Source organism: Oryzias latipes, chromosome 8 (genome assembly GCF_002234675.1).
Source record: "Oryzias latipes chromosome 8, ASM223467v1".
In the NCBI taxonomy this organism is placed as follows: domain Eukaryota; kingdom Metazoa; phylum Chordata; class Actinopteri; order Beloniformes; family Adrianichthyidae; genus Oryzias; species Oryzias latipes.
Window position 1 is genome coordinate 21,920,729 of NC_019866.2, and position 27,286 is coordinate 21,948,014.

The following is a 27,286-nucleotide window of genomic DNA, read 5'->3' on the forward strand; positions in this document are numbered from 1 at the left end:
TGTGACACCCTTCCTATTAGAATCTTACTGAGCTGCAGCATCTTAATAATCAGTTTGATAAAAAATATACGCTCGGTCAAAGATATAAAAAGATTCTTATCAAATTTAACGTCTGGTATGATTTGGACAGGCATTAATATTTAAAGAAAATCCCATGAAAGTGTCAATAATTGTGTTTTTATGACCAAAAAAAGGTTTGGAAGTTTTTCCAAATAAAGTCTTTTTGAGAGAAAAATCATTATCCATCTTTTAAAACTGTTTAATCCTTTTAGGGATCATGGGGTTGCTGGAGCCTATCCCAGATAGTGTTGGGGAAAGGCGGGGCACATGCATCACAGGTTGTTAGTCGATCACAAGGTCACACACTCATGAGCACAGCAGTTCACATATGAAGGCTGTTTTTAGAAGAAAACTCCACACATTTAATGTTCACTTTTTGTAAATATGTTTTATTTAGTGTTGTGCTCTGTCTTCAAGTGTTGCTGTGAGAAATTGGCAGATGGAACCGATAAAGGTTTTAATGCATAACCCCCATCTAATTACCAAACTTTTATTCCTGTACTTGGATTAAATCTGTACAATTTACTCTTCTTTCAAATGACAACCTGAAGGGTATAAAAGACCCTAAAAGAGTTTAGTAAAAACCTATTTTATTATAATGTACAATGTTTAGAGATTAAATCACAGCATGTTGCAGCTGTGGTAAAACCTCAGCAGCAGAGAGAAACTTCAATTGAAATTCCTTTTGGAGATGAGGATTCCTGCCTCCGCTGATGAGCCTTTGTGTCCTTTTTCTAGTTCTCCACAGATCACTTAGGAAAACACAGATCGCCTCTGCCGTCACACGCTTTTACCACAGTTGGAACAGAAAAATAAAACCTTAATTGCTCCCTGGACTTGTACATTTGCTCCTTTAGGTTTAATATTTCTGTGGATGCTCTTCATCATCTCCATTGAAGCACATGGTTAATGGCAGAAGCTGGAACCCATTTACTTATATATTCTGGCTCATATGATCAGTAAAATCAGAAAATTTGAATAATCTGTAAAAACTCAAGAGTTTGAAGAAAACTGAAACATTAGATTTAAATAAAAAAGTATCGTCAACAGGTCCCACAAAACTATTTTGTTTAAATTTGAGAAAGACTGGATTACTAAAATTCAACATACTATCTTGAATAAGTACTTCATTACACAGTTATGGTAGGTTTACATAGTGCTATTATGTTAAATGTACTCAACATTTTTGCATTGAATTTAGTAATCATTATGTTGAATAAACTGAACGTTATTACATACAATTCATTTTTTTTTTTTAATTAATTTAACAGTACGTAGATTTTATTAACCGCTCTGTTGAATTTACTCATTACATTAAATTGTTGTTGATTATGTCGAATATATAATATAAAACAAGATAAAACAATGTTACGTTGATTTCTGAGTTATGTTGAATTTATCAATGATGGTGAATTTTTGAAATAGTTTCCTGTTCCATTTACTTAAATCCCTTCATTTAACAATAATAAATAATGTAATTGTAACCATGGTTTAGGACTTCAATAAACACAACTTTATAGTCATTTGACAATCACAATATTTTTTATTTATAACAAATTTGATACCACATACAGGAAAGGAACTGAACTCCAACTGTGAGCAATCAGAGGCGTTATGCTTTAGTAACATGGTGAACTCCTACACCAATGCAATACCTTCAAAGTTAGGACTATAAATATAAACTATAAACAGAGAAAAAGAGAAATTCATGCTCCTGAAGGTTTTGTGGATGGCTCCTAAAAGAGCCTTTGTGGGTCTTTGGAAGACAGAATACATCATTCTGAAGCTGCTATGAATCTGCTTCCTCTGCAGGAAAGTGGATCATGACGGAGTCTCTCAGCTGAGGAGCCTCTCTGGAAGAGATGTTGGCAGCAAACTGTTTCAGGCCGTGCAGCAGCTCTTCTTTAGTTAACACAGCCTCGGTCACTGCAGGTTCCTGTGGTGCTGAGGGCCTGATGAAGCTGCTTTACCTTCACAGTCCGCTCTGCAACTTTGTGGACTTCAATCAGGCGTTGATAGTGACGCCACTGTGCAGAGAATATCCAGAAGGCATTCTTCACAACCAGCTGGGTTGGGGAGAGGTCGTAGTTAAAGATGCCTAATGATTGCATCAGATCATCCCCTACCGCAAAGTAACGGGGAAGGCGTCCTCCGTGGAATTCACCGGAGATTGGAGACTCATTGGAAATAAATGATTGAGTGATCCACTGTGGAGCACCTGACCAAAGTTGGCCACGGTCCCACCGTCACTCGTCCTGCTCCAGCATCACAACCACAAGAACACCTTCAGGACAATTTCCCTTGTAGTTGTGGAGCTGGGATCCTGAGTGGGGGGCCTTCAGGACAGAAATAACTCATCTGGCTCCAGGGTGGGGGCCAACAAAGCTTTGTTGGGGGGTAGATTAAAAAGGTTTTTGCTTGAATCGCCCTTAGTCTGGCCCGTCTCCCATGAACTGTTTGACGTGGAACACCACCCGGCTAACAGCTCCTGGGATCATTCGGGCACGCAAACCCCTCCACCACGATAAGGTGGCGATTCAGGGAGGGGGTTATCAGTCACTAGCCAATCACTAACAATTACTGTGGGGAAACCGAAGAACTCGGAGGAAACCCACAAGACTGCCAGGCTTTCATTTGGTAATCTATTAATTTTGGTGACTGATGTTTTTTTCAATTAAGATAATTATAAAAATTCTTAGTATTTCATTTTTTTAGTAAGGGGGGGGGGGGTTGGATGTGGAAAATTTGAGCTGTACCTCTTTGATTAGTGAACCTTCACAGCAACATTAAAAAGCTGGAAGTTCAATGGGGATGTTTTGGTCTACACTTGTTTGAAGGTCACCAATCGATCAATAATAAATTTGGATAAGTGGGGGGGAACCGAAGCACTCGGAGAAAACCCACGCAGACACGGATCCGTCAGCGAACCATGTTACCAACAGACCAACGTGCTGCCCCTGTTTTTTCAAGCCAATGTTGGTGACAGATTTCCACCCAGAGTGTAGATCAGGCGTCTGCAACCCTGTTCCTCGTGAGCTGCTGCCCTGCTTGTTATGCAGCTAACCTGCTTAGCTGGATCGAGTGAGCCCAGTTTTTGATGGACTGAACACACCTGATCCAGGTGACCAGTAATCACTGAAGCAGGGTTAGCTACAAAACAAGCAGGGCAGCAGCTCACGGGGAACAGAGCTGGAGACCACTGATGAATTTTTGGGTTTGGAGGTACAGACCTGGCAGTGGACGGCCGAATTGGTAGAAGAGCTTCAGAGGATTTTAGACTCAGAAAGTCTGCTCTTCATTTGGGGGGGGATCGGGGGCTTACATTAATAAGGGGGACCTGGCTGCAGACAAGATGGCGCCATTTTTACTTCTAACCAGACATCACTGAAGCAGAAATCGTAGCACCTTTGTTTGTTCAAACGTTTTTAAAAAAGCGCTACTACTCTGACAATCTGGTGAATTTCCACTTGAGGCTAATGACGTTTGGACGCCATCTTGTCTGCAGCTTTACTTTTAGAACTGATAGCTTGGAGGTGAGGACTGCTTTAGGTGGAGGCAGTTAATTCAAGCTGCTTAAAGCAACTAAAACCCAATTAATTAAAAAAATTAAATAAAAAATTAAACAAATAAATGAAACAAATAAAATAAAACTAAAAAAGTCAGCTAAAAGGTCTTGTAAATAAAAACATCTTAAGTTGAGTTTAAAACACTCGACTAAGTGGAGTGAGTCACCCTAACCCGTTACATTAGATTACATTATATTACATTAGAACACGAAGAAAAGACCAAAACAGGGCAGTGGTCTGGTTTAAGTCTTCAAGCCAAACAGTCTACGGAAAAACATTAAGAAGGAGGACCTCTTCACATGTTTTTCATTCTGCTCTTTGTCTTTTTCTGCTTTTTTCTTATTTTTCTCTTTTTTCTTCATCTTCTTGGTATTTTTCTGCTGTACGTTTTGCAGATCTTTGTCCAATTCTTCAATCTTTGTCACAATTTGAGCTTCTGTGTCCTTCATTGTTTCCTCCGTTTCTTCAATCACCCGTTCATTTCTTTCTTTGTTTTTCTTTCCCTTTTTCTTTCTCTTTTCCTGATTTTTCCCTTTCTTAGGTTTCTTTGGAACATCTTGCTGGAGTGTTTGCAGACAATTTTCCAATTCTTTCATTTTGGTCATGAATTGAGCTTCTCTTTCATCCAACATTTCCTCAGTTTTTTCTAAAACCAGCTCATTTTTTTCTACATTTTCTTCTTTTTGTTCATTTACCTCCACCCTATCATTTTCCATCATCGCTTTATTTTCCTCAATCTCTTTATTTTCCTCCATCTCTTCATCTTCCTCTATCCATTCCTCTTCTATTATCACATCATAGTCCTCCAGGTTCAAACATTGGTTTCTCTCTGTGGTGTTTCCTTCTAAACTTTTGACTTTGTCCTTCAGTTCATCCACGTGATCCTCCAGGTAAAAGAGGCTTTCTTTGAGCAGCTCTGTGGTTTTAATTTCTTCAAACAGCTGGTCTCTTAATTCTATCCTCTCTTTATCAGTCTGATTGATCTGATGGATCATTTCAGGAAAGTCATTTTGTTGTAGTGAAGCTTTCTGGAGATTCTCCTTCAGCTGCTCCTTTGCTTTTCTAAGCTCCTGGACTTCCAGAATCATCTTAATGTTCCCCTCTCTAAAGCTTTGCGTCACAAACTGAGAAGCTTCAAGAGTTTTTCTGAGCTCCTCCACCTCTGCAGGCAGCGTGTTGGTTAAAGGAGCCACCTCATGCTGGGGAGCTGCTTGCAGTTGTGTTTTCAGCTGATTGTTTTCCTTTTGGAGGTTTCCCACTTTCAGAACCAGCGTAGAGTTCTCATCTCTAACCATTTCTGTCACTCCATGGCTTTCAGTCACCACTTTCTGCATCTCTTCCAAATCCACATTTTGGTTCTCGTCTCGGAGAATCTGAACTTGCTCTCGCATCTTTTGCAGTTTTTCTTTCAGTGCGTTGAAAGATGTCTCGTTGCAAGAAAAAGCTGTGCGTTTTTGGTTTAAATCTTCGTTTTGACTACGAAGTTCTTGGTTCTGTTTCTGCAGGTTGTTGTTCTTTTCCTGCAGCAGCTGGTTTTCTAATCTGCAGGCTTCATTTTTCTTCTGCATTGTTTCAGCTTCCAATGCTTTCTGTTGGATCTGCCGATGTTTCTCTTCCTCTTCCAGTCTGATCTGTTTTCTGAGCTCAGAGATGAGGGAGTCCGGATCAGAGAAATTCTGCTTTACATGGGGATTAAACCCGACTGGATAGGGATTGTCATATCCGTGATCGTAATGAGGGGGATGTCCAACACCATGGTGGTTCTTCCTAGGCTTCTGGCCATGAAAGTTCTTTTTGTTTCTGTTGTTATAAGCCATTTTATCAGAGATGTGCGAAATATTCAGTGTTCTTTGAGAAAGATCGTAAATATTTGCAGGTTTGATCTTGAAAAAAGGCTTTAACGTTGGGAACGAGCGTTTCAGTACTTTGCTAGACGTAGCTTGAAGTCACTGAAAAATGGATTTTGGATGTTCAGTGAGGGTATATGCAGGCTCTGCAGGCAATAAAACTGATGTCATTGATGTCATGGCTATGACATCACTGTGATGGCTATGACATCATTGTGATGTCATCAATGTCATGGCTATCAAATAACATCATGTGATGGCCATGATATCAGATCATGTGATGGCCATGACATCAGATCATGTGATGATGTTATGACATCACACTGATGCCATGGCTTTTGATCAATAGATGACATCATTGTAAAAGGCAACAAAGTACTTTATTTTTATTAAAATGTTATCTTTTTTATTAGAATAATCTGTTGATCAAAGGCCATGACATCAATGTGATGATGTTCAACATAACTAAAAAAATCAACACAATATTGTTTTTAAATTCAACATAATCAATAACAATTTAACACAATATTGAGGAAATTCAACACAACATTTAATAAATTCGACGTAATGTTAAATTGATTCAACATAAATATAGTAAATTGTAGGTAATAATGTTAAGTAAATTCAAAATAAAGATAAATAAATTTAATGCAATAATGTTAAGTTAATAACATAATTAATCAATTCAATGCAAAAATGTTGATTACATTTGTAAACCTACCATAACTGTGTAATGAAGCACTTATTCAAGATATTCTGTTGAATTTTAGTCATCCAGTCTTTCTCAAATTAAGCAACATAGTTTTGTGGGACTTGTTGAAGATACTTTTTTATTTAAATCTAATGTTTCATTTCTCTGAGTAGATCTCTATATGAAGACATCAGTCAGGACGCTATTGGTGGACATCTAATAGAGTAACAAATAGAGTTGTAGCGATGTCCTGTATCTACAGTAGATGTATGTCTAATAGACATCCTATACCTAGTGAGTTCTTACTCTTGCGGGTTGTATACGTGTTCGCTCTGACCCTTCGCCCACAGCATGCCTGTAGAAAGAAATGTCACACTTCTTTCATTCAGTGGGGTAAAAATGTTCATGCACATTTTGTGGATGAACATGAACATGCACTGAATAGTCTATGATTTTAAAAATCCTTGTGGGCCATCTGCATTTGTCCATTTTTATTTATTTTATAAGTTTATGAGTTTTATTCAAAAACGAGGTCCTAAAATGTTTCAGCGCTGATTTCAGTCAAAGTCTCCAGGCTGCAACTGAGCTTTTGTTACCATGGTGACAAATGATGCTCAGATTGATTTGTATTTTTCTGGTAAAAACAAGAATGTAAACTTGCTATTAAAGGAAGAGATCAGGAGAAAATGGTTGTTTTCGATGTTGCTGCTCTTTTGCTGCAAACATATGGCTTGCCAAGTTTTATTTTTCTTCAGGGAAAAATGTGGCTAACAAAAAACTTTGCTTAAATAGGCAAAATTGTATTTTCGCTCCAGTTTTCTTCTGTCACTATTTTGCATTTTGGACAACCACTGAGCTTTTCTCCTCCCAGAAATGAATTAAACCTTTTGAGAACATCAATAATGTGTCAAATTCTGCATTGAAGCTTATCCAAAAACACATAAACATCGTCTGATGCTAAACTTGGACTCAAATCCACAGCCTGGATAAAAACCGAGCGGCTGCTTTCATTCAGATCCCTCTTTCTAACAGACACCTGTGTGTTTTGAACATCATGATAAGAAAACAGTCAGAACCACATCTCTGACCGGATCTGTTCTGAACCCATAACCTGCTGAACCCCTCATTTCCTCTTCCTACTGATTAGCCATGAACATCTTTGTGTTCTGGGAAGAGTTTCTTCAGAAGACTGTTTTCTTCAGAACCTCGGACTGCCGCTTTTGAGATGTCTTTGGTTCCGAGGTGGTTTTGACAGCTGCTAGTTCCAACAGGATGTCTGGAGTTGCTCCTCTCAGTGAATGTGTCCACGCCAAAACAGTCAGTGGATGTTCAAATTCCCATTTTAATTGGAAAAGTGTCATGCCGTGATGTTGGGGTTCCCTGCGACGTCCACGGCTCTCCTTCACTCTCACTTCTTACCCTGCTTTATTAAGGTCATTCACAGAAAAATCCAGGTTTCCTCCAAATATTCACGTCTGCTGATACTCAATACTCAATGCTCAATACTTGTGCCCAGTGGGGGCGAAGGTTTCAGGTTTGAAGGTATCTGAGATGATAAAGCTGAGCAGTTCCGGTCACCTTCTATTTCCCAGGGATTTGCTCTATTCTCTGTCTTTGCACTAAGACAGGCCTGCAGTGAACTCCCTCTTTGTGGTGGAGCAGGAGCTGTCTCCTCCTGGAAGCCTCTCTAGGGAGTTTTAGTGGAGTTTGTGTCCTCATGTGGGTTGCAGGGCAGGGTGGTGTTATTTTCCTCTAGGTGAGAACTTTTGGTTCCAGCAATGAGGATCTTCTGAGGAAGTTTGTCGTCTGGAGAAAGGTGAGGCATTGTGCGCCTGGAGATACGTTCAGACCGTCGCTGACGGGTTTTTATAAAATCTGAACCAAAGTCCAAGACGTGAAGCTACGGTCACAGCAAAAGCATTTTCTTGAAGGCAGGTTTAACCTATGCTGTTCACAATGCACAAGCAGGGGGGGCTTCTTCTTCTTTTTGTTTACTAGAGCATGTACCACATCTACAGTTGGAAGAGGCTTGAAGCGAAAGGGGTGCAAGTGTCGCCAATCTGGCTCCGGGCTTTTTGTTTCACAGCTCTATTTTAATACTGTTTATTAAAAGACTTGGGGTCATAGAATTCCAACCGGACACAAACAGTAATTATTCATTTCTCCTCTGTCATCTATTTTTAAACGATTGGCACTTGCGTGTGTATAAAGGGACGGCATCCATACTAAATCCGAGTCCCTGATTGGTTTGACCTGGTAAAACGTTCAACGGCTGTGTGTTTTGTACGTAAAGCCCCATTCAAACTTGCTGTAGCTACGCGTGAGTTTTGGATGTGGAAGCTTGAACTGCATGCATTTATGTGTTTACGTAGACTTTTCATGAGAAGTGGCCGCTTGAACGCACATTGCCGAGGGTAGTGTGAACGTAGCTTTAGATAGCTTTTGATCCCACAAACAAAATGTCACCCTAACCGTTACAAAAGAAAGAAATAGAGTCTAAGAAGCAGAGAGAGAGAAACAAACACTTAGCTTTTTATTCAATTTATGTTTCTGATTTGCAGGCTCTGTGCGTGGAAAGAAGGAAACTTTGCTGCCCCCTGCTGGCAAAAAAAAGTCACATCTTAACACAAATAAAATCATACGCTTGAATGAAAAATTGCCTTTACACATACATGATTTGAAGAATCCCAAACGTCTTCCTTGAAAGGTTTTTCCTCTTGGATGAGCTCCTAAGCTTTTACATGAAGACGTATTTTAAGTCCAGTTGCTTTGTCTCCACTTCAAGACAACGCCTACAACAAGGAACATATGATATGTTGACTTTCAGATTTCAAACATAGACATCCGTGTCGGCAAAATGCTCAAGCATCCCTTTCCTCAACCAACTTTTTCTGACAGTGGGTCGTGGTTGAGCTTAATGCCTTCCTGAGCTGGTGTCCAAACCACCTTCTCTCGCTTTACTGAGAGCTCATCTTTCAAGCATGTGCACAAACTGAGCCTCTCTCCCCATCAGAGAGGAGGCGCTTCATGTTTCTCCATCTGAGGTCCTTTGGGCCTCAGTGACCCCAATCTGTGAGCACAACCTGGAGTTCTTGGGTTTCTGCCACCTTTTCCTGGTCTTTCACTTAAAACCAGTTTGATCTCGTCAACAAAACCGGTGAGATTGTTTTATGTAAACTAAAATTTGTCAAAAAGATTAATTAATTTAAAATCAAGTTTAGCAGAACTGAAGGAACGTTTCAGGTTCCCATTTTTGTAAATTTATTCATCCATATACTTTTATTCAAATATTCTGGAGTTTTTGAGTCATTTTGCTATTTGTGTTTTGTGGTAAATCTTTTGTTTAGAAAAAAGGTCTTTAGGTAAAATATTTTTGTTCCATTTTCTTTAAATTCAGCAATAAAAATAAATGATTGTTTTTCTAAAAAAACAAACAAAAAAGTTAAATGCAAATAAAAAAGATGTAGCTGCTCCTCCATTGCTACCACTTCTGCCCCTGTCGCCCTCGTCAGATCTGCATGTGACAAACACAAACATTAGAAAACATTTGAATTTCCTTGGCAGCTGAGGTTTTTTGTCAAGCACATCCCTAAAATGTTTCATGGACTTGAGCCAAGGATTCGTGTAATAAATTTTGTTAAAAAATGTCAGAACAACGGGGGGGACGCCACTTTGTGAGCTCGTCACACAAACGAAATTAAAAATCTACAAACTTTAAAGCCAACACTTTTTTTCCAAGTAGTTTCCCAACGACACTGAAGCGGTTAAAAGGCGACCGATCGAAATCCCAAGGAGGAGGTTAGATTTGCAGGGTTTGTTCTTGAAAATTCAAGATGCTCTTTCCGAGGTCAAAGGTCGACAAAACTTCAGTAGTGTAGACCTAACCTGTGTGTGAAATTTTGTGAAGATCGCTCAAACAGAAGTTTTGGGGAAAATGTGAAGTTTCACGGGCTGCTACCAAATGGCTGCCAAGCCGTCAGTCCTGCAGCCATCACAGGTTCATTCTAAAGCTTCCTTTGGATGTCCCAACATGCGTGTTTCGGTTTCGTTAGTGGATTTGGAAATATTTTTGGAGCCCCATAAGAGATTTGGCTATTTTTGGACAGCTTTGTCATCAAAAACTCTTCTTCAAACTGAATTTGGTGAGTTTTTGAGTTTGTGTTGGAGCAAAAATGTTCATTCTAAGGTGCCACTAGAAAGAATAATAATAGACAAAACAATCTGATCTTTGTCGACCAGGACTGCCAAACCTTTAAAAAAAGTCATAAAATCCCTTACTGGTGGCATGAGACGGCCGGGTTGAAGCTATTCTAAATGTGTTTATACGTAAGAAAGAAATCAATCAGGGAAAACTCTTTGCTTCTGTGTTGGTTTGAGATCTTTACTGAGTCACAAACATCAGCAGGAACAAACAAACAAACACAGAGGGGAAAACAATAAGATCACAAAACCAATAAAAGCTTTTTTTCTCTCTGAAAAGTGATCGTGGTTGAAAATCTGTACCGAGCAGAAAGAAAAACAGAAACTCCTTCACAGCGGCCAACCAGCCTGTTTTCCAGAGGAGTTTGTTTCCTCTGGCGACCCCTAGTGGCCGCAGACATTGCAGCACAGTTGTGTAGATTCATGACTGAAGCAGGGAGACGGTTCACGGCTAAACACACAGTCAGCAGCAAAACACAGCAGGGATGGAACTGAGGGGACGGACGGACGGACGCAGCCTCCTGTCAGGATCCCTCTTTCCATGTGAGGGTTTTTCCACGTTTTTACATTATCTTCCTCTAAAAACCACAGCAGTCTTTATATGTGGCGCTGAGTCCACGTTTGGGTGCTTCATCCTCAGCAGGATGATCCTCATCTTCATCTTCTGTCCCGCTTGCACAGCCCTGAGCGTTTCGGCCTCCTCTCAGAGTCTGTAGCCCGTGGGAGGAGCCACCTCGGCTCTCCAGACCTTAGCAGAGGTCGGACACGTAGTCGAAATCTTTGAAGAAGTCCTGCTCCTTTTGGGAGAGCGTGCGGCGCTCTCGGGGAGGAGTGAGGGCGGCCGGCTCGGCGGTGAACTCCGCGTCGAAGTTGCTGACGTCTTCTTTTCCCACAATGGTCGGGACGAAGGGCGGCGAGACTTTCCTGTGGAGAAGTCCTTCCCAGTCCGTGTTCTGGAAAACACACCTCGGCATTAGTTTGGAGCCAACGCCCCCTTTTTTTTTGTTAGCTTCAGAGCTCTCACCCGGAAAAACGGCTGCTTTTTCACATCTTCTGCATCCTTTTCCCCAGAGCCCAAACGCCTCTCGGGGTTCCTCCTCAACAACTGCACAGCAGGAACAAGACCGCGTCAAGAATCACATATTTCAGGAACAAATGCGCAAACAGGAGCGGGGAGGGATATCTGACCCGCCGCATGATGCCGATGGCCTCGGTGGAGAGGAACCGCGGGTATCGAACCTCGTCGTTCACGATGCTGTCAAAAACCTCCTCCTCATCGTCACCTGGGAACGGAGACTGCAGCAGAAGAGCATGTCAAAAGGCTGCAACAACCTTCAGGAAGTCTTTGGAAGATAAAACTAAATCTTCAGAAAGTAAAAATACTTATTTCGTTTTGCTTATTTACTAATTAATCTGATTGATAATGTTTTGAAATAGCGAAATAATCTTTGTTACCCCATCTGCAGACTTAAAAAAAAGGAATGAAAAGGCTTTCACATTTTTAAGAGCTTTTGACTTATTTTTAGGGGGCCTGTTTTTGAAGTGCACAACTCTGAATCACTTCCTCCTCCTAAAATAAATAAAAATCAAAAAATTTTTAATCAAAATCATTTTGGAAGATTCTATAGCTCACATTCCAAATATAAAAACCTAAATTCTTCAATTGCATGAATAAAACCAGCTTATTTAAAAAAAGTCTAAATTCAGAGATCCCCTGCTATGACGTCTGTTGGCCACCAGATGTCACTGTTCTTGCTTCCGTCATGGTTTGTTTAATCAAACCTAAAAAGGTTTTGCCTGATAAAACATGAGTGCTGTCGCATTAAATTTCTTTTTTACAGTTGGAACTTCGAGCTGGAACGTTTTTATACTTAGTTTATGGCAACATGTGTCCTCATGTCCAACACATCTGCAAAAAGATGTGCACAAATGGGCAACAGGAAAAGTGAACTCATGGCCTTTTCTGTTAGGTTTTTTGTGTGTGAAATGTTGTCATTCTTTTGTGTTTCTGTGGATTCTTCTGTGATGTAAATACAGTATATTGCTACAATATTTAATAAAGATCCACTCTGATGAAAATAGTGTTTTTTAATATGTTCTTGTGGCATTTCCATCTCACGATGGAGGACATATATACAGTAGAGACCAAACGTTTGGACATACCTTCTCATTCAAAGAGTTTTTTTAAATTCATACTTTTTGCCTTTTATTTGTTGATGCATGCTTTTTCTTGTTAAACTGAAAACAAAATCTAAACATAAAAATCGCATTAGGACTGATTGTTTTTCTTCTTTTTTGTCTTCTGCACTTTTTGTTCTGGAATTTTAAACAAAGAGGAAACTAATCAGACTTCCCTTTTTCTTCATGGTTCTGATCTTCAACAGCTTCTCTTTTTCTGTGACTTTCATTCGTTTGTGTCCCTCTGACATAAAACCACGCATCGGTGCCTGATGTTCATGCTAAACAGGAGCTCAGGCCTCAACGTGCAGCACATAAACCAGAAAGTGATGTGTGCCATGGATTTATTCCACTCTATGTATTTTGGATCAGCTGCTAGAGAGGAGTCTGCTTTCCTGGAGCTCACCTCTCCCACCAGCATCTCATAGATGAGCACCCCGAGCCCCCACCAGTCCACAGCTCTGGTGTATGACGTGTCTGTCAGCACCTCCGGGGCCAAAAACTCGGGAGTGCCACAGAAAGTGCTGGTTCTGTCGCCAAAACCCATCCCTGAGCGGAAAATAAAAACCAATCAGGCTGAAAACACGCGAACCCGATAAAAAAAACGGTTCTGAGAACAAACCTTCTTTACAGAGACCAAAGTCCGCAATCTTCACAAAACCTTCCGTGTCCAGGAGCAGGTTGTCCAGCTTCAAATCCCTGAAACAGAGCGGGAAGGTGAGTGCAGGAAGGAGGAAGGAGAGGAACGTGCTGGAAAAGGGCCCACCTGTAGACGATCTTATGGTCATGAAGGAACTGGAGACCCAGAACCACACAGGCGGAGTAGAAGCTGTCCAGATCAGGGAGAAGTTAGACCAAAACAGAAGCTTGAAAACAACTAAATTAAAGAAGATTGAGGGCGTCACGCAGAACTCACACAGCTCGCGGCTCGGCGAAGACGTCAGCGTGAATGTGCATCATGAGGTCTCCGCCTGCCGTGTACTCCATGACGAAACACACGTGCTCTGGCGTCTGGAAGCACGCGAACAGGTTGACCAGGAAGGGGTGGTGGGAGCCGTTGACGGTCTCAAAGATGCGCTTCTCACACATCAGGCTGCAGACAGCAGGGGGCGGGGTTCAGTCACGGGGGGACGGAGCGAGCGGCGGGACTGTCGCGGACCGGCCCAGTTACCTTTCTACCTCGTCCCGAGCGACGATGTCCCCCTTCTTCAGAGCTTTGATGGCGAACAGGCCGCCAGTCTTTTTGTACTCGGACAGCAACACCTGAGGAGTTTGGAGAACGAAATCGCTTTCAATCCAGAATTCAGATTTCGTTGACAGGAAGTCACTTTTCTGAACAGGTTGTCTTGTAATCAAACATTTGTAACCGAATAACTCAGTGTTGATTGGAAAAACGCACTACTCACAATAAGTTATGGATATTGTAAAAAACACAGAGAACAAACATTGACCATGTCAATGGCGGTTATTTCCACCATGTGCTGCAATGACAGCGACATCTCCAGCTCCTCACTGGCCTCATGGGGTCGTTCTGAGGGCGTTTCACGCTTCCACAGGTCACTTGGGGGTGGGGTACCATCATCAAGTCTCTGGTCCCACACGTGCTCTATAGGGTTCAGGTCAGGGGTCGAACTGAATTGAATTCAACTTTATTTATCTCACAGGGAAGCATTGGGACTGTATAGTTACAGCCCACTAGATATCGGAGCAAACGAACAAACAAGTGAATAGATACATAAATAATTATGCGTAATTGAGACCGGCGGAAGCCAAATCTCTTGGATTATCATGGGGCCAGATAGAAACCACAGCCCAGGACAGGAGAGGCTGGAGAGACCTAGTAGACCCCCTATGCCCCGACAGGGGTGAAGAGGATTAATGAATTGAGACCGCCGCCTGGTTCGCGCATGACGTTCAATAGTTTTACATTTGATTGCAAAAAAACATTTTTATATTTATAACGTTCAGGGCGGTGCCGTGGTGTCAGTGGAGTCAATTCCAACGGTCGCCTGGCATTCAAAAGCGGTCATGAGTGGTTCGTCTGGAAACCCCAGTAACCCTCACATCTGGTAAACGGGCCTGCAGCTGCGTGGCGTTTGCTAAACCATGTCTGAGGTCAGAGGTCCTTAGGTTCTGGTCATGGTTACAGTTTATCACTGGGGGTCCACTCATGGGTCCGTCACAAACTCTTAATGCAAGTCTGCTGATGACACTATGGTCGTGTCTGAATTCCCACCATAACCCCTACATAGTGCACTATCTACACTGTAGTGCGTTTGCCGTTTTGTAGTGTTGCCTGAATCTACAATTCCAAAATCCAGAACCCTAAAAATTTCCCAGATGTCTCTGCCAAAAACCAGTGTGCATCGATGCTCACTAGATCGGCGAATGTAGACCACAATGCATTGCGTCGCAGCAATTTTTGCCAAAAAAATGTATTCTTTTAATAAATCATCAACGTTTTTATCTTCAGAAGACAGTGGGCTCATAAATAATTGTCGCAAAACGCTCATATTAATTAGATCTTAACTTCGTGAAATCGATGACGTCAAACCTGCCGTTAATATTTTAGTGAGTGAGTAGTGAGCGTGGTGTCCAAATTGCTTTTAAAATTCAGGGCACTACATCGTGCTGCACTATAGTTTTTAGTAGTTATGGGGTTAGGGCGGGAATTGGGATACAACCTCTGAAACTCAACATCTGTTCTACCGACCTGAAGGCGCGCCACGACCAGGCGGCGCCGCTTCTTCATGAAGCGGCGTTGTGTGTTCATGTTTGAACGATGAACTTGGAAGTCCGCTTTTTATCCCCTCAGGTTGTTGAAACTGATGCAACACTGAGAAGGTTTTTCTTTAAGAATCTTTTGGTTTAAGCACCTATAAGTCAGACACACTGAAATGTGAGACCAGGATGTGGAAAACATTCACCACAACACGATTACCCCCCTACCCTGAAAATCAGGGGGGGTGAAACAAACACTGTAATCCAGTCAGTTTTTCACAGCATCCCTGGCTTATTGTGAGTAGTGTGTGTCCTCCATTTTTTTTAGTACCTTTCCAAAGTGTCCTCTGCCGAGAACAGCGAGCAGCTTGAAGTCCTGCAGAGAAACCGGTCCTCTGCTGGCTCTGGTGGGGGGGTAGGGGGGGTGAAAGTGGGTTGAAGACAGTAAAACATGTCAAATAGACGTTACTCATTCTCATCATCCCGCACTATTTCTGTGGAGCGCGGCTCTAGCGGCAGCTGCTAAAGTAAAGGTGGCGGCGCGGGTCCATATTGTGAGGGGGAGGGCGCGCCGGCTGGCATGCTGGGAGGGCCATATTGCATCAACGGAGGCTGCTAGGGAGGAGGCGCGAAGCTGCCGTACCTGCGTAAAGAGTTCTGGGACGGAGATCTGGCGGGCTGCTTGTGGGCTGGGACCTCAGCGGTGGGCGGGGCCTCGATGACCGGCGTCTGATCCTGTTGAGACGAACATGGGAGGAGCAGAAAGAGAGATGAAAATGGGGGTAAGCGGGCAACTAACATCTGTAAAAGCAGACAGGAGTCATTCATCACGCCTGACCTAATCCCCCCCCCCACGGTGTTAATTAGAAGTTTAATAAAGGAACTGCAGCATAATTAATACTTGAAACCCACTGAGCACCATCTGCCACAGCCCCCCCCCCCCCCCCCCCCCCCCACTGTCTGAGTCCCTGAAGCAGCAAACACAACCAAGAAATCCCAAATTCAACTCACAGTTACAAGTTACAGGTTACAGATTACTCCAAAAAAATCTGATTTTCAAAACTGTGCTTATAAAAAACCCAAACATAAATGAGCTTTTTCATTTGAATGCAGTAAAATATCAAATAATACAAAACAGGAAGTAATACGATCAATCATCAGGTTGGATGTAAATAATTGTCTGTATACGATGACTGGACGGAGGGACTGTGACACCCCCCATAGAAAAGGATTTTCAACCGAATGAAGTCAATTCAGCCTCCATGTTGGAGCCACAGGTTGTCAGCAAGCAGTGATTGGTCGACATTTCTATGGCAACCGCTCTTGCTAACCAGAAGCCACACCCCTTCCCGTCAGACCACATGCTTTGACTGAGGCGTCCGATTGGTCGGTTTATAACTTAAACTACATGACATAAAGAAAAGATTTGAACATTTCATTGTCCCTAAAAGAAGCAATGAACATGCAAATCAGATTACTGCTAATGTTGTCAAAGGCCATTAAAGCAGAAGCTTTTCATTTCTGACAATTTTCCGCTCGTTTCACAACAGAAGTTCGGGAGAAATGTACGTTTTATTTGGGCTTCATGGTTGGTAACGTTAGGCTTCATTAGATTCTTTGTTTGATGCTCAGCCTTAAACGTAATCTACCGAGGTTTTCTGCTAAAATCTTAACCTAGGACTGGAAGAAGAGCTAGATTGATAGCAAAATAAGACCATGTAATAAAGATCAGCTCTTAAACATAAATGTTAGCAGATAAATGTGAGTTTTAGGTTTGGCTCAACCCTCAGACGTACCAGAGTCTTCACACATCGGTAGATAGTCATCCTCATGCTGGGAAAGCACCAGGACTGATCTAATCTTGATCTAATTAACCCCCCCCTTCCTTAATTCTCCCAGAGGTTATTGATGCGGGCCTTTGTGTCTCTGCAGGTTTGGGTTTCCCTGCAGCACAACAAGAGGCCTGTGTCTGAGCTGCAACACGAGACCCCCCACCCCCCCCTGCCCCGCCACACCCCCCCACACACCCCGTGTCCCCGGGACCCACCAGCGGGGCGACATCCTCCGTGCTCCACTCTCTCCTGACTTCTGCTCTGGACGGAGAGTCGCTGTCAAGATTCAGCTTCTCCACCGAGATTTCTCTGCAGACGGACAGAAAACAGGAAGACAAACCACCCCGAAATGAAACGTCCCACAAGAAAAACATTTCATTCAGTTGGAAAATGAGCAAGTTTATCTTTTCCCTTTTTAATAATTTAACAGGACTCTATGACCCTTCTATCCTATGCTATGCTATTCTAATATATGCAAGGCTATTCTATTTTATTCTATGCTCTTCTATTTTATGCTATGCTATTCTATTATATACTATGTTATTCTAGTGTATTATATGCCATTCTATGCTTTGCTGTTCTATTCTATGCTATGCTATTCTATACTGTGCTTTCTATTCTATACTATCATATTTTATTCTATGCTTTGCTTTGCTATTTTATTCTATGCTCTTCTATTTTATGCTATTCTATGCTATGCAATTTTATTCTAATGTATTCTATGCTGTTCTATGCCTTGCTATTCTATTCTATACTATTGTAGTCTATTCTAACCTATGCTTTTCTATTTTATGCTATGCTATGCTTTTCAATGCTATTCTATTGTATTGTTTGCAATTCCATTCTATGCCATGTTTTTCTATTCTGTTGTATTCCATGCTCTTCTATTCTATGCTATTCTACTCTATTGTATTGTATGCAATTCTATTCTTTGCTGTTTTATACTGTTCTATGCTATGCTATTCTATTGTTTTCTATGCTCTTCTGTTGTATTTTATGCTACCCTATTTTATTACTTGCTATTCTTTGATATGCAATTCTATGTTTTTCTATTCTATGACCTTGTGCTCCATAGTTTGCAACAGAATTTTAATCCAAAGTTGATGCTTTATGATTCTACCCCCTCCCCACTTGAGCAATCATCCTCCAACTTCCTTAACCCCCCCTTTTCCTCCTTCAATTTGTGAACTCAACCCCCCCTCCCCATTTCTAACCCCACTCTCTTCTTCCCTCTTTTTCTTTTCAGTCCATTTAACCTAAATTACTACAAATCTACACCTCGTGTTTCAGAACAGTCACATCTGTCCGACACACGAGGCCTTCAGCTCTCATCTGTTTTCTTAGCTGCTGGACAGGGTTAAAAAAAAAAAAAAAAAGGAGAATCCAAACAACGAAGGATCCACGTCAGAGTTCTGGCCTTGGAAGTGATCCAGTCAAAGATCCAAACCTTGATCTTAAACTTAATACTAACGAAACAGCATAAAAGTATCCTTAACCTTGAACCTGTGTGGTCATTAGATTCCCTCACGTACCCCGGGGCCTGCGACAGCGTGTTGCTTGTGAAAAGAGAGGGGGGGTTGCTTCCACTGGGGATGGCGTTCCTCAGCAGCCGCACCCAGGTGGCGATGTCCACGTTCATCTGACGGGCCCGCAGGAAAGCTTTACCTGGAATGCATGGCAGACATCAGCGGGCGTTGCAGTGTGCTGCAGATCCAGAGCGGCTCGTGCATTTCCTTAAATGTTTATAGCCGTCTGTCCAAGAAGCAGCAGACGTCATCAACAGTTGATGTGGAGCGGCTTCCCTCTGCCTCTCAACCTTCAGGGTCATGAAACAGCTTCATGGAGAAGGCATCAAGCAAAACCGCTGTCCACAAGCACTTCAGAGCGGAGGAAAAGTCCTCCGTGTCTGACATGAAAATAGATTTTCAAAAAGAACCACTCAGAGGAAAATTGTGTTAACGTGTTCTTGAAGCATTTTTCTGAAGATAATGGAGGACATTTATTAGGAAAAGTAAGCTTAAAATTGCATTTCTAAGTATTTCTATGAGCAAATGATTGTGAATTGGGAGCAAAAGTGTATTTGTGACATAGAAAATACGCTGGGCGGGTCACAACATTTAAGCACTTCGTTATGGGTGACAGGGAGGGGTGGCGGGGTTGCTCTGCACCAACCGTATTGCCCACAACCTGAAGAAGAGCTTCTAATGAGCTCTGCAGAAACTATGTCCTAGAAAATGACACAAGTGTTTTGATTTAGGCTAAAAATAGCTTAATGATAATGAAAAGACCACTAGGAAGGCTTTGAAAATAGATCCAAAGATGACCGGAGTGGGTCTTTAACTGTTAGAGGTTTGAGTACCGGTATTCCCTCAGCCCCACACTCTAAGACCTTAACATTTAAACAACCACTTTAAATTGCAATGTGTTCTAAAACATTGTTAGCCCTAACTTCCTATGTGTGGAGCCAGTGAGCGGCTTCAGGAGATGGGCGGAGCCTGTCCTCTGACTCTGGGCTCAAACTGGCGTCACGGCTTTGTGTTGAGATCAAAGAGAAAAAAAAGTTTGCTGCCTTTTTCTGCCTAAAAGACACACAACGTTGTTGAACTGTCCGTTGAACTGCTTGTGTTTGCGTCGGGACCCACCGTGCTGCTTGGAGAAGACCTTCTTCTGCCTCTGGAGTCGCCGACCCCGTTCTATAACCGGGTTGAAGAAAGTCACCTAACAAGCAAACTGTTATTTTTCTCATGCACCAAACAGTTTTCCTGTGAATGTTCTGTAGTCTGCAAACATGTCGGGCAGATAGATAATATTAATAATACTAATACTACACACCTCTGACCATCACTGGGACATTCATATGCATTCACACCCGTGGAGCGGCACTTGTTGAATTGTGCGTCTGGAGTCTGCGTTTGTTGTGGGTTTGTGTCGTACCTCAGCCACCAGCAGGCCCTGGGGCTCCAGCTCCAGCTGCACTTGATGCCTTTGGTTGTCCAGGAAGTCCTCCAGCTTCAGGTACTTGAGCGCGCACAGCGAGCGGTAATCTCGCCAGTACACGGCTATCTCCATCTCCCTCGACTGAAGAAAACAACAAAAGGTCAAGAAGACTTTTTTTTTTTTTTCCCTCCAAAAGAAATACATAAAATGTGAAAGAAAAACATTTTGGAGCTGATAAAAACTGTATTTATGACGATCACTGTGAGGGCAGGAAGTTTTGTTTGATTTAGCATTTACGTTTAAAGTTTGGTGCATTTCTTTACCATAACATGTCCAGAAACAGCTGAACGGTTCAAGCCGAACATTCAGACGATGAAAAACCTCGAACGCGGCACAGATGAGAGCTTTTTTGTGGTGTTTGGACTACATTCAGACTTTATTGTTGCAGAAAAGTTTTGCTCTGACTCATCAGAACAGGCAGCAGCTGCATTTCCTGTTCCTCGCCGACAGAAACGGCGCTGGTCTGCTACAGGGTTTGACGTCTGCGCAGTCTGAGACGATCCCATGCTTTGTTTGGAGCTGACTTTGTGTTGATTTACACATGAAAAGCCAGGCTGACCGCAGTTTGTGTGCAGTTAAAGCAACTCCTAACATTTCTCCTGATATTCCAAAGAGTTCTCCTAGAAGAGAAGATGTAATAACTTCTAAAAGCTTCCAACGTTCGTCATCTTTTGACTCGATCGCCTGCAGAATCTCATTTTTAATCAGCCAGAAGAGATGCTTCACTTTTCCGATCTCAGCTCTGGTTTCATGTGACTTTCGGTAGTTGATAAAAACCACATTTAAGGAACTAAATATAGAAAAGTTTTAAAAATCTCTCAACTTTTTTCTAATCCACACTTTGTAGGGTCTGTAGGACTCACTTTTGGGAGATAACAGTGCTAATTATTACTGGATTTTCTAATAAATATTGGTGAAAATGCACAAATATGCAAGAAAGGTGAAAGAATTAAAAATTAATTATTAAAAAGTTGATGCTAAACACCAACACAATTTCAATAAACACCTTATTAGTTGTTAAATAAATTATATTTTGCGGTACAATCAACTTCGTTTAACTTTAAAGAGAATAAATTCTGGACATTTTGATGAAGAGATTCTTTTAAAAGAAGCATTTGAACCTGAGATTGTCAGATGTAGATGCTAATTTTGAGGTCATAGTTTTGGAAACTTAATTAAATAAAGTGTTATTTTTAGTATGAGATTAAAATGAGAAAATGGGGTTGAAATGAAGTAGCAAAGCTGCTGCTGTCCTTCAGAGAGGCTAGAGAACTGTGACTGCTCCTCACTCTCTCCAGCTCCAGAGTGAAGCTCTGGTCCCAGGCCTGCTCTCCCACTGTCCTCCAGGCCGTCTGTCCCACCACCGTGTTCTCCAGCTTCAGCACAGCGCTCACCTCCGCTGAAAAACAGCCACCAATCAGGACTAGTCTGCAGCCTCCTTTCACAGAAAGAGCTTTTGACGACGACCTACAGGAGAGCTCTTCGTTCTTGCTGGGGATCTTGAGGCTCATGCTGCTGGTGCTGCGGCTGTAGAGGCCGCTCAGTTTGAACGAGGGACGTCCATCCGATGTCGAGTAGGAGGGGAGAACCACAGGGGCTCCTTTGCTGCGCCCTGGAACCACCTCCAGCAGTCCGACACAGCCCAGAAGACGAACCTGAAGAGTACCTGGATGAAAAAACAAACAAAAATCACGAAAACCTCACTGCTTTCGTGACTCGCCGTGCAAGCGGACGTCCTTCAGCAGCTTCTACCTGTAAGAGGCGAGGGTTTGCTCAGCGTGCTGTACTGGTTGTGGACGTACGGCGTGCTGTGGCTGGAGCTGAACGCAGAGGAGGAGGCGAGCACCAGCTCCTCCTTGATGAGGCAGACTTTGGGATGGTCCTCCGGCAGCTCCTGCAGCCTCTGCTCCAGAGCACACCTGAGCAGGTCCAGACGCTGGGAGGAGCCGCTCAGACCACACTGAGCCTGCGGGAGAGGGTCAGAGGTCACGGAGAGAGGAAACGCCAAAGACTGTGATGAAGGCTGGAAGTCAGGTTTAACCTTTAGGATTGTCTGAGTCAAAACAACAAATCTGCCGTAGAAAACAAAACAGAGTTTGAAGCTTTACATTCAGCGTCTCAATAAAAACAGATTATAGGCGGTTCAGTTTGCTGCACTTTCAGGTCGCTGTGCAAACGTGAAGCTTGTTAGATAAGAAACATCAACAACGTCATATTTTAAGGGCATTTTGATGACATTTTAAAAGTTATAATATTAATCTATTAGGAAAATAGTCTTGAAATAAAAAGTGAATAATGGCATGAAGAAGTAATTTGTAAAGAAAAAAGGACTGTAATGTCTATTTATGTGGAAAATGGTTTATATATGAATAATTTTAGTTCCTGAAGCAAATTGTGTTAAAGGTTTTCTGGCTTGAACCTCGGCTTTAACACTAACTTGACTTGAAAACCCTTCAGTCATATGCGAGTCCATTCTAAGTCTGGATAAGATCCTGAGGTTTATTCTATCATCCATGACATCAGAAGCTGCCTTGCTCATCAGCAGCATTTATCTAACCTGCCCGCCGCGCCTTGTTCATGCATGATGTTCAATAGTTTTACACCTTATTGCAGGGGTCGGCAACCCGCGGCTCGGGAGCCGCATGCGGCTCTTTAGTGCTGCCCTAGTGGCTCCCTGGAGCATTTTCCAAAATGTTTGAAAATGTAAAAAGATGGGGGACAGAAATATAGTTTTTGTTTTAATATGGTTTCTGTAGGAGAAAAAACAAAACACAAACAGTGATAACGTTTGCCAATGTTGTAAGAATGTGTAGAAAATATATTGTAACGCCTGGCAAGTACGTCACTTGCAGCGGACGATACGGGAGCCAATCTGTCAAAAATGTTGAGCTGTCAATCAACTAGCCGCGCTGGAGAACTGTCCGTGTCCCAAACACCGCACGACACCGAACAGCCTCAGAGAGGAAGACGCGATAAGAGCAGCAGCGAGCGCAGCCTCTTTCCGGCTTATCAAGCCCAATTATTTTGAAAACACACCACACTGAACATTGGACAGGAGTGATCAACCTCTCTCCCTTCCACACTCATGGTGCAACATAAAGAAACAACATAACAGGAAGAATAAACTAAGGTGGAACAACAAAACTGCCATATGAAAAGAAACGTGGGCAAACAGAAACGCTCATGCTGAGCCTTAATAAGATCATCATCCCACAATCCCACAATCCCCTGCTGCTAACAGACCTAAAATGCACATGACCGCCACTACAATTTCAACATTTCTGTCAACGAAAATTTGCGTCATAGCCTGCGACACACGTTTCTACCAGCAGGGCTTTTTTTATTTTATTTTATTTTTTACTTTTAGCGGACCGCTAGGCAGGTGGCTGATGTAAATCGAACCACCGTCAGTTCCGTGTATTGCTTGATGAAGTTGAAAGCGAATATTCTGATCTCCTGCTACACAACACAGTCCGTTTGCTGTCCAGGGGTGACGTTTTGCGTCACTTTGTCTGTTTAGAACACGTGAAAGCATTCCTGAAAAGCAAAGACCTGAACTACCCGCAACTAGAAGATACTGTGGCTCGAAAAGCTGCACTTTTTGGTGGATATGACTGTGACAAGCCACCTAAAAGAGCTGAATGAAAGTCTCCAGGCGCCGCAAATGCTTGAAGCTGTTCTGTCATTTGAGCGCAAGCTGACTGTCATGGGGGCCGTCGTCATGCACGTTCCATTTTATTGTTTTGTGTTCGAATCCTCAAAATAAAAATGACATCAAAAATCGGATTTGTTTATTACATTTCTTTAATTTTATCAAAGCAATGAAACATAATTCATTGATATTATAATGAATTAAACTTGCACAACAGAGCAGTCACGTGACGCGTCGTTCTCCGAAGAATGCACTGCAAGGCAAATAAACATTAAATCGTTAATAATGCTCATTATGTATTTGTAACAACTTAGTCATTTTGATAGTAGGCTAATATAGCTAATATAGATACATATTGCATGTGTTGCCTTCATTATAAGGTTTAAATAGGGCTTTTAATATTTTGCGGCTCCAGACATGTTTGCTTTTTGTTTTTTTGTCCAAAATGGCTCTTTCAACATTTTGGGTTGCCGACCCCTGCCTTATTGCAAAAGAACACATTTTTATCTGCGTTACAAATCTGACCATGAAGCTTGTAGGTGTGATTTTTGTGTCCAGATCGGCCGTAACGACCTGGAACTGCAGAACCAAGAGAACATTTCTGAGATGAGTAACCTTCGTCAGCTGACGGAGCGAGCGTCGCAGAAGTTACAATCAGGACTTTTCTGCATTCTGCATTCTGGCATGTGCAGAACTATTGCAGAAAAGGCTTCAACATGAACATAAAATTCAAAATGGAATTGTTTACATCTTTCATATGTAAACAAACGCAAGGTTTTTTTTTTTTTTCTGGTAAACTCTGTTTTCGTTAACATACTTTAATTTAAACCATATTTAAAAAGCCTTAACAGGTGATATAAAATAAGTGAATGATTGCAGGATTTAAAAACAACATTTTCTGTCCTGTACAGCTAATCTTAGGCATCAGCCACTCAATTTTTGTGCTTAGACTTTATACTTTTTGCAAAATGACCATCAGAGTGTCATGCCCTTCATATCTGGATTGGACGCTCAATATGATAAAAAGTGCAGTTTTCTGTTTATTTTTAGGGTTTAGTTTATTTTTCCTGACTTGCAGCATTCCAGCTCCTTCCCCGTCTTTGGGTGATGTTATGACCCTGACTACCGGTAGTTGGAATTCGTAGTTGTGGAAATTTACACAGATGCAGGCATCAAAGACATCACACTTTTCCTTTTCTGGATAATTCGCTGTTAATGAATGCATGAAAGTCAATAATCAAAGTATTAGCTTTTAGATGCCCTGGTATCAGCTCATGGTTTCCTTCTCCCCCAAAAATCCTCCTTAAAAATGATAAAGTGGCCCGTTTCAGTGACAAAAAAGTTGACCCCGACCATGATGCAACCATAATACTGTATCGGACAAGCGATGAGGCTCTAACCATAACCTACTGTAGCCTCTTCCATCTGAAATCTTTCTGACTCTTGATCCACTTTAACTAAGTGACAACCAGCAAAGTCCTTTTTAGCAACAGTTTTTTTTTATTTTCTTTGCTGCCTGCTGTGACTGTGAGGCTCATTAGAGAGGCGGGTTTAATCTGAACAGACTTGTTTCCTTTGTCGCTTTGCAGACGGTCTCAAAAGTACTTTTAAAAATACCCTCCAATCATCAGCAGGTCCTGGGGTGGGGGAGGGATTTCCTCCTTTAGTGAATTGTGTCAAAAGTCAGTAAATCTAAAAAGTTTACAGAAATAGACTTCTTTTACTGCTGCTGTGTTTTTTAATTCTGTTCCTATTTTTTGTACGGCGACCTTTAGAAAGGCTCAAAACAAATAAAACTGGTATTATTATTGATATTAAAGCGCTAATGGAGCAAAAAGAATTTATAAAAATTGTGGAAACTGAATCCGTCTTGAAGCCAACGCCTTCTCTGTCTGCTTCCTCACCTCATTGATAGCCTTCTTGTCCTGGACCTTCCCGGCGCCCAGCAGCCGCAGCATGTTCTTGGCGCCCTCAGCCATGGCGTGCTCCACCCGATAGTGATGCCAGAGCTCCTCCACACGAAGCTCCACCCCACACAGGTCCGGCTTGCCTGGGACAAAAGGCGTCAGCTTTAATTAACACCATAGGACCAAACAACAACTTGCCGAGACATGATTTGGCCCAACAACACGCAGCATAGTGTGCTACTGCAGGTAAACAATAGAAACCATCGTATTTGTCACGTAGAAAAAACACTGGGGGGGCTGCAAGCTTCCTGCTCCGCTCCCCTCTGATGCATTCACTTGCAGACAAATTGATCCAGTTCCTCATCGTTTTCCTCGTCTGAGCTGGAATCTGGATCAAAACTGTGTGGCTGGATAGCTCCAATAGGAGGTAGGGGGTGTGAGGAGCTGTAAGCTTGTGGGAGAGCATGTAAACAGAGAGCTCTCAGCAATGGGGAGGGGAAGAGAGGGCAGGGTTGCTCCGTGGCAACACAACTCAAAGGTGAATTTCCATTGAACTCCTGTAACCACAAAAGTATTTCATCAAAAAGTTGACATTCTCATGAATTCCGTGCAAAGCAATATTTCCTCAGAAGATGCATTTGATTCGCAGAAGCATTCGGGGGCTATCATGTACTCTGAAAGGAAGACTGGGAGCGCAGAAACTTGAAACTTGAAAGAAAACTAATTTGACTAAAATGACTGAAAATTTTCTGTACTTTTTGTATTTTTGAGTTGTTGTTTTTTTGTTACATAAAATAAACAGAATAACAAAGAGTCAAAACTTTATGTTCTTTATGATTCATGTTTATTACACAACTATCGCTTTGAAGCCCATTGAGATGACTATTGTAGTAAATATTGGGCTATATAAATACAATTGAATTAAATTGGTGTAAATATATCAATTTAAATAATCCAGGTACCCTTAAAAACGTAATGGACACTAAAATGAATAGCTGATCGCTTCACTTCTGCTGCTATGCAGAAACTGTTTTCTTTTTTATTTGGGCTAAAAACAGTGTAATAATAATTCAAAAACCACTGGGAACGCTTCGAAAAAAGATCCAAATGTGATTGCACTGGGACTTGAAGACAAAGTTTAGAGATTAAGAACAGGAAAACAGATACAGCCGGGGTTTCCGTGAATTAAAGGAGCCCTAACATAAAGTATTTAGTTTCTTTATGCTTCAAAAGTTATGTCTTAATTCCTTCCCTACTCACTATATAGTGCGTTAGTCATTTTCTAGTGCTGTCCGAATCTACAACTCCAAAATCGAGTTCCCTCAGAAATTTCTCAGAAGTCTCTGTGAAAAACCAGTGTGTATCGATGTTCACCGGATTGGCGAATATAGACCACAATGCATTGCGTCTGAACAATTTTTGCCAAAAAAATGTATATAAATGTATTTTTTAAAATAAACTATCAATGTTTTTATCTTCAGAACACAGTAGATTCATAAATAATCGTCGCAAAACAACCATGTCAATTAGATTTTAACTCCGTGAAATCGGTGACATCATATCAGCCATTAAAAAATAAAAAAGGTGGTGAGCACGGTGTCCCAATTGCTTTTAAAATCCAGAGCACTAGATAGT

The 27,286-nt window shown here is 41.9% G+C and overlaps 1 protein-coding gene across 3 annotated transcripts in view; it reads right to left on the reverse strand.

The window, feature by feature from the left end:
* Positions 1–10,523: 10,523 nt before the first annotated feature.
* Positions 10,524–27,286, reverse strand: part of LOC101159676 (serine/threonine-protein kinase N1) — a 43,562-nt gene continuing 26,799 nt past the window's right edge. For all 3 annotated transcript variants that reach the window (XM_023957994.1, XM_023957992.1, XM_023957993.1), the window contains exons 5-22: positions 25,649–25,794; positions 21,845–22,058; positions 21,564–21,758; positions 21,382–21,491; positions 20,030–20,173; positions 19,738–19,813; positions 18,628–18,760; positions 17,311–17,404; positions 15,907–15,998; positions 15,595–15,667; positions 13,714–13,805; positions 13,459–13,635; positions 13,309–13,371; positions 13,165–13,241; positions 12,949–13,091; positions 11,553–11,660; positions 11,389–11,469; positions 10,524–11,317 (exon numbers count right to left, since the gene is read on the reverse strand). In XM_023957994.1, the coding sequence (XP_023813762.1) occupies positions 11,114–11,317; positions 11,389–11,469; positions 11,553–11,660; positions 12,949–13,091; positions 13,165–13,241; positions 13,309–13,371; positions 13,459–13,635; positions 13,714–13,805; positions 15,595–15,667; positions 15,907–15,998; positions 17,311–17,404; positions 18,628–18,760; positions 19,738–19,813; positions 20,030–20,173; positions 21,382–21,491; positions 21,564–21,758; positions 21,845–22,058; positions 25,649–25,794 (2,222 nt within the window). In that variant the 3' untranslated portion in view covers positions 10,524–11,113. The remainder of the gene's footprint in view (positions 11,318–11,388; positions 11,470–11,552; positions 11,661–12,948; positions 13,092–13,164; positions 13,242–13,308; positions 13,372–13,458; positions 13,636–13,713; positions 13,806–15,594; positions 15,668–15,906; positions 15,999–17,310; positions 17,405–18,627; positions 18,761–19,737; positions 19,814–20,029; positions 20,174–21,381; positions 21,492–21,563; positions 21,759–21,844; positions 22,059–25,648; positions 25,795–27,286) is intronic.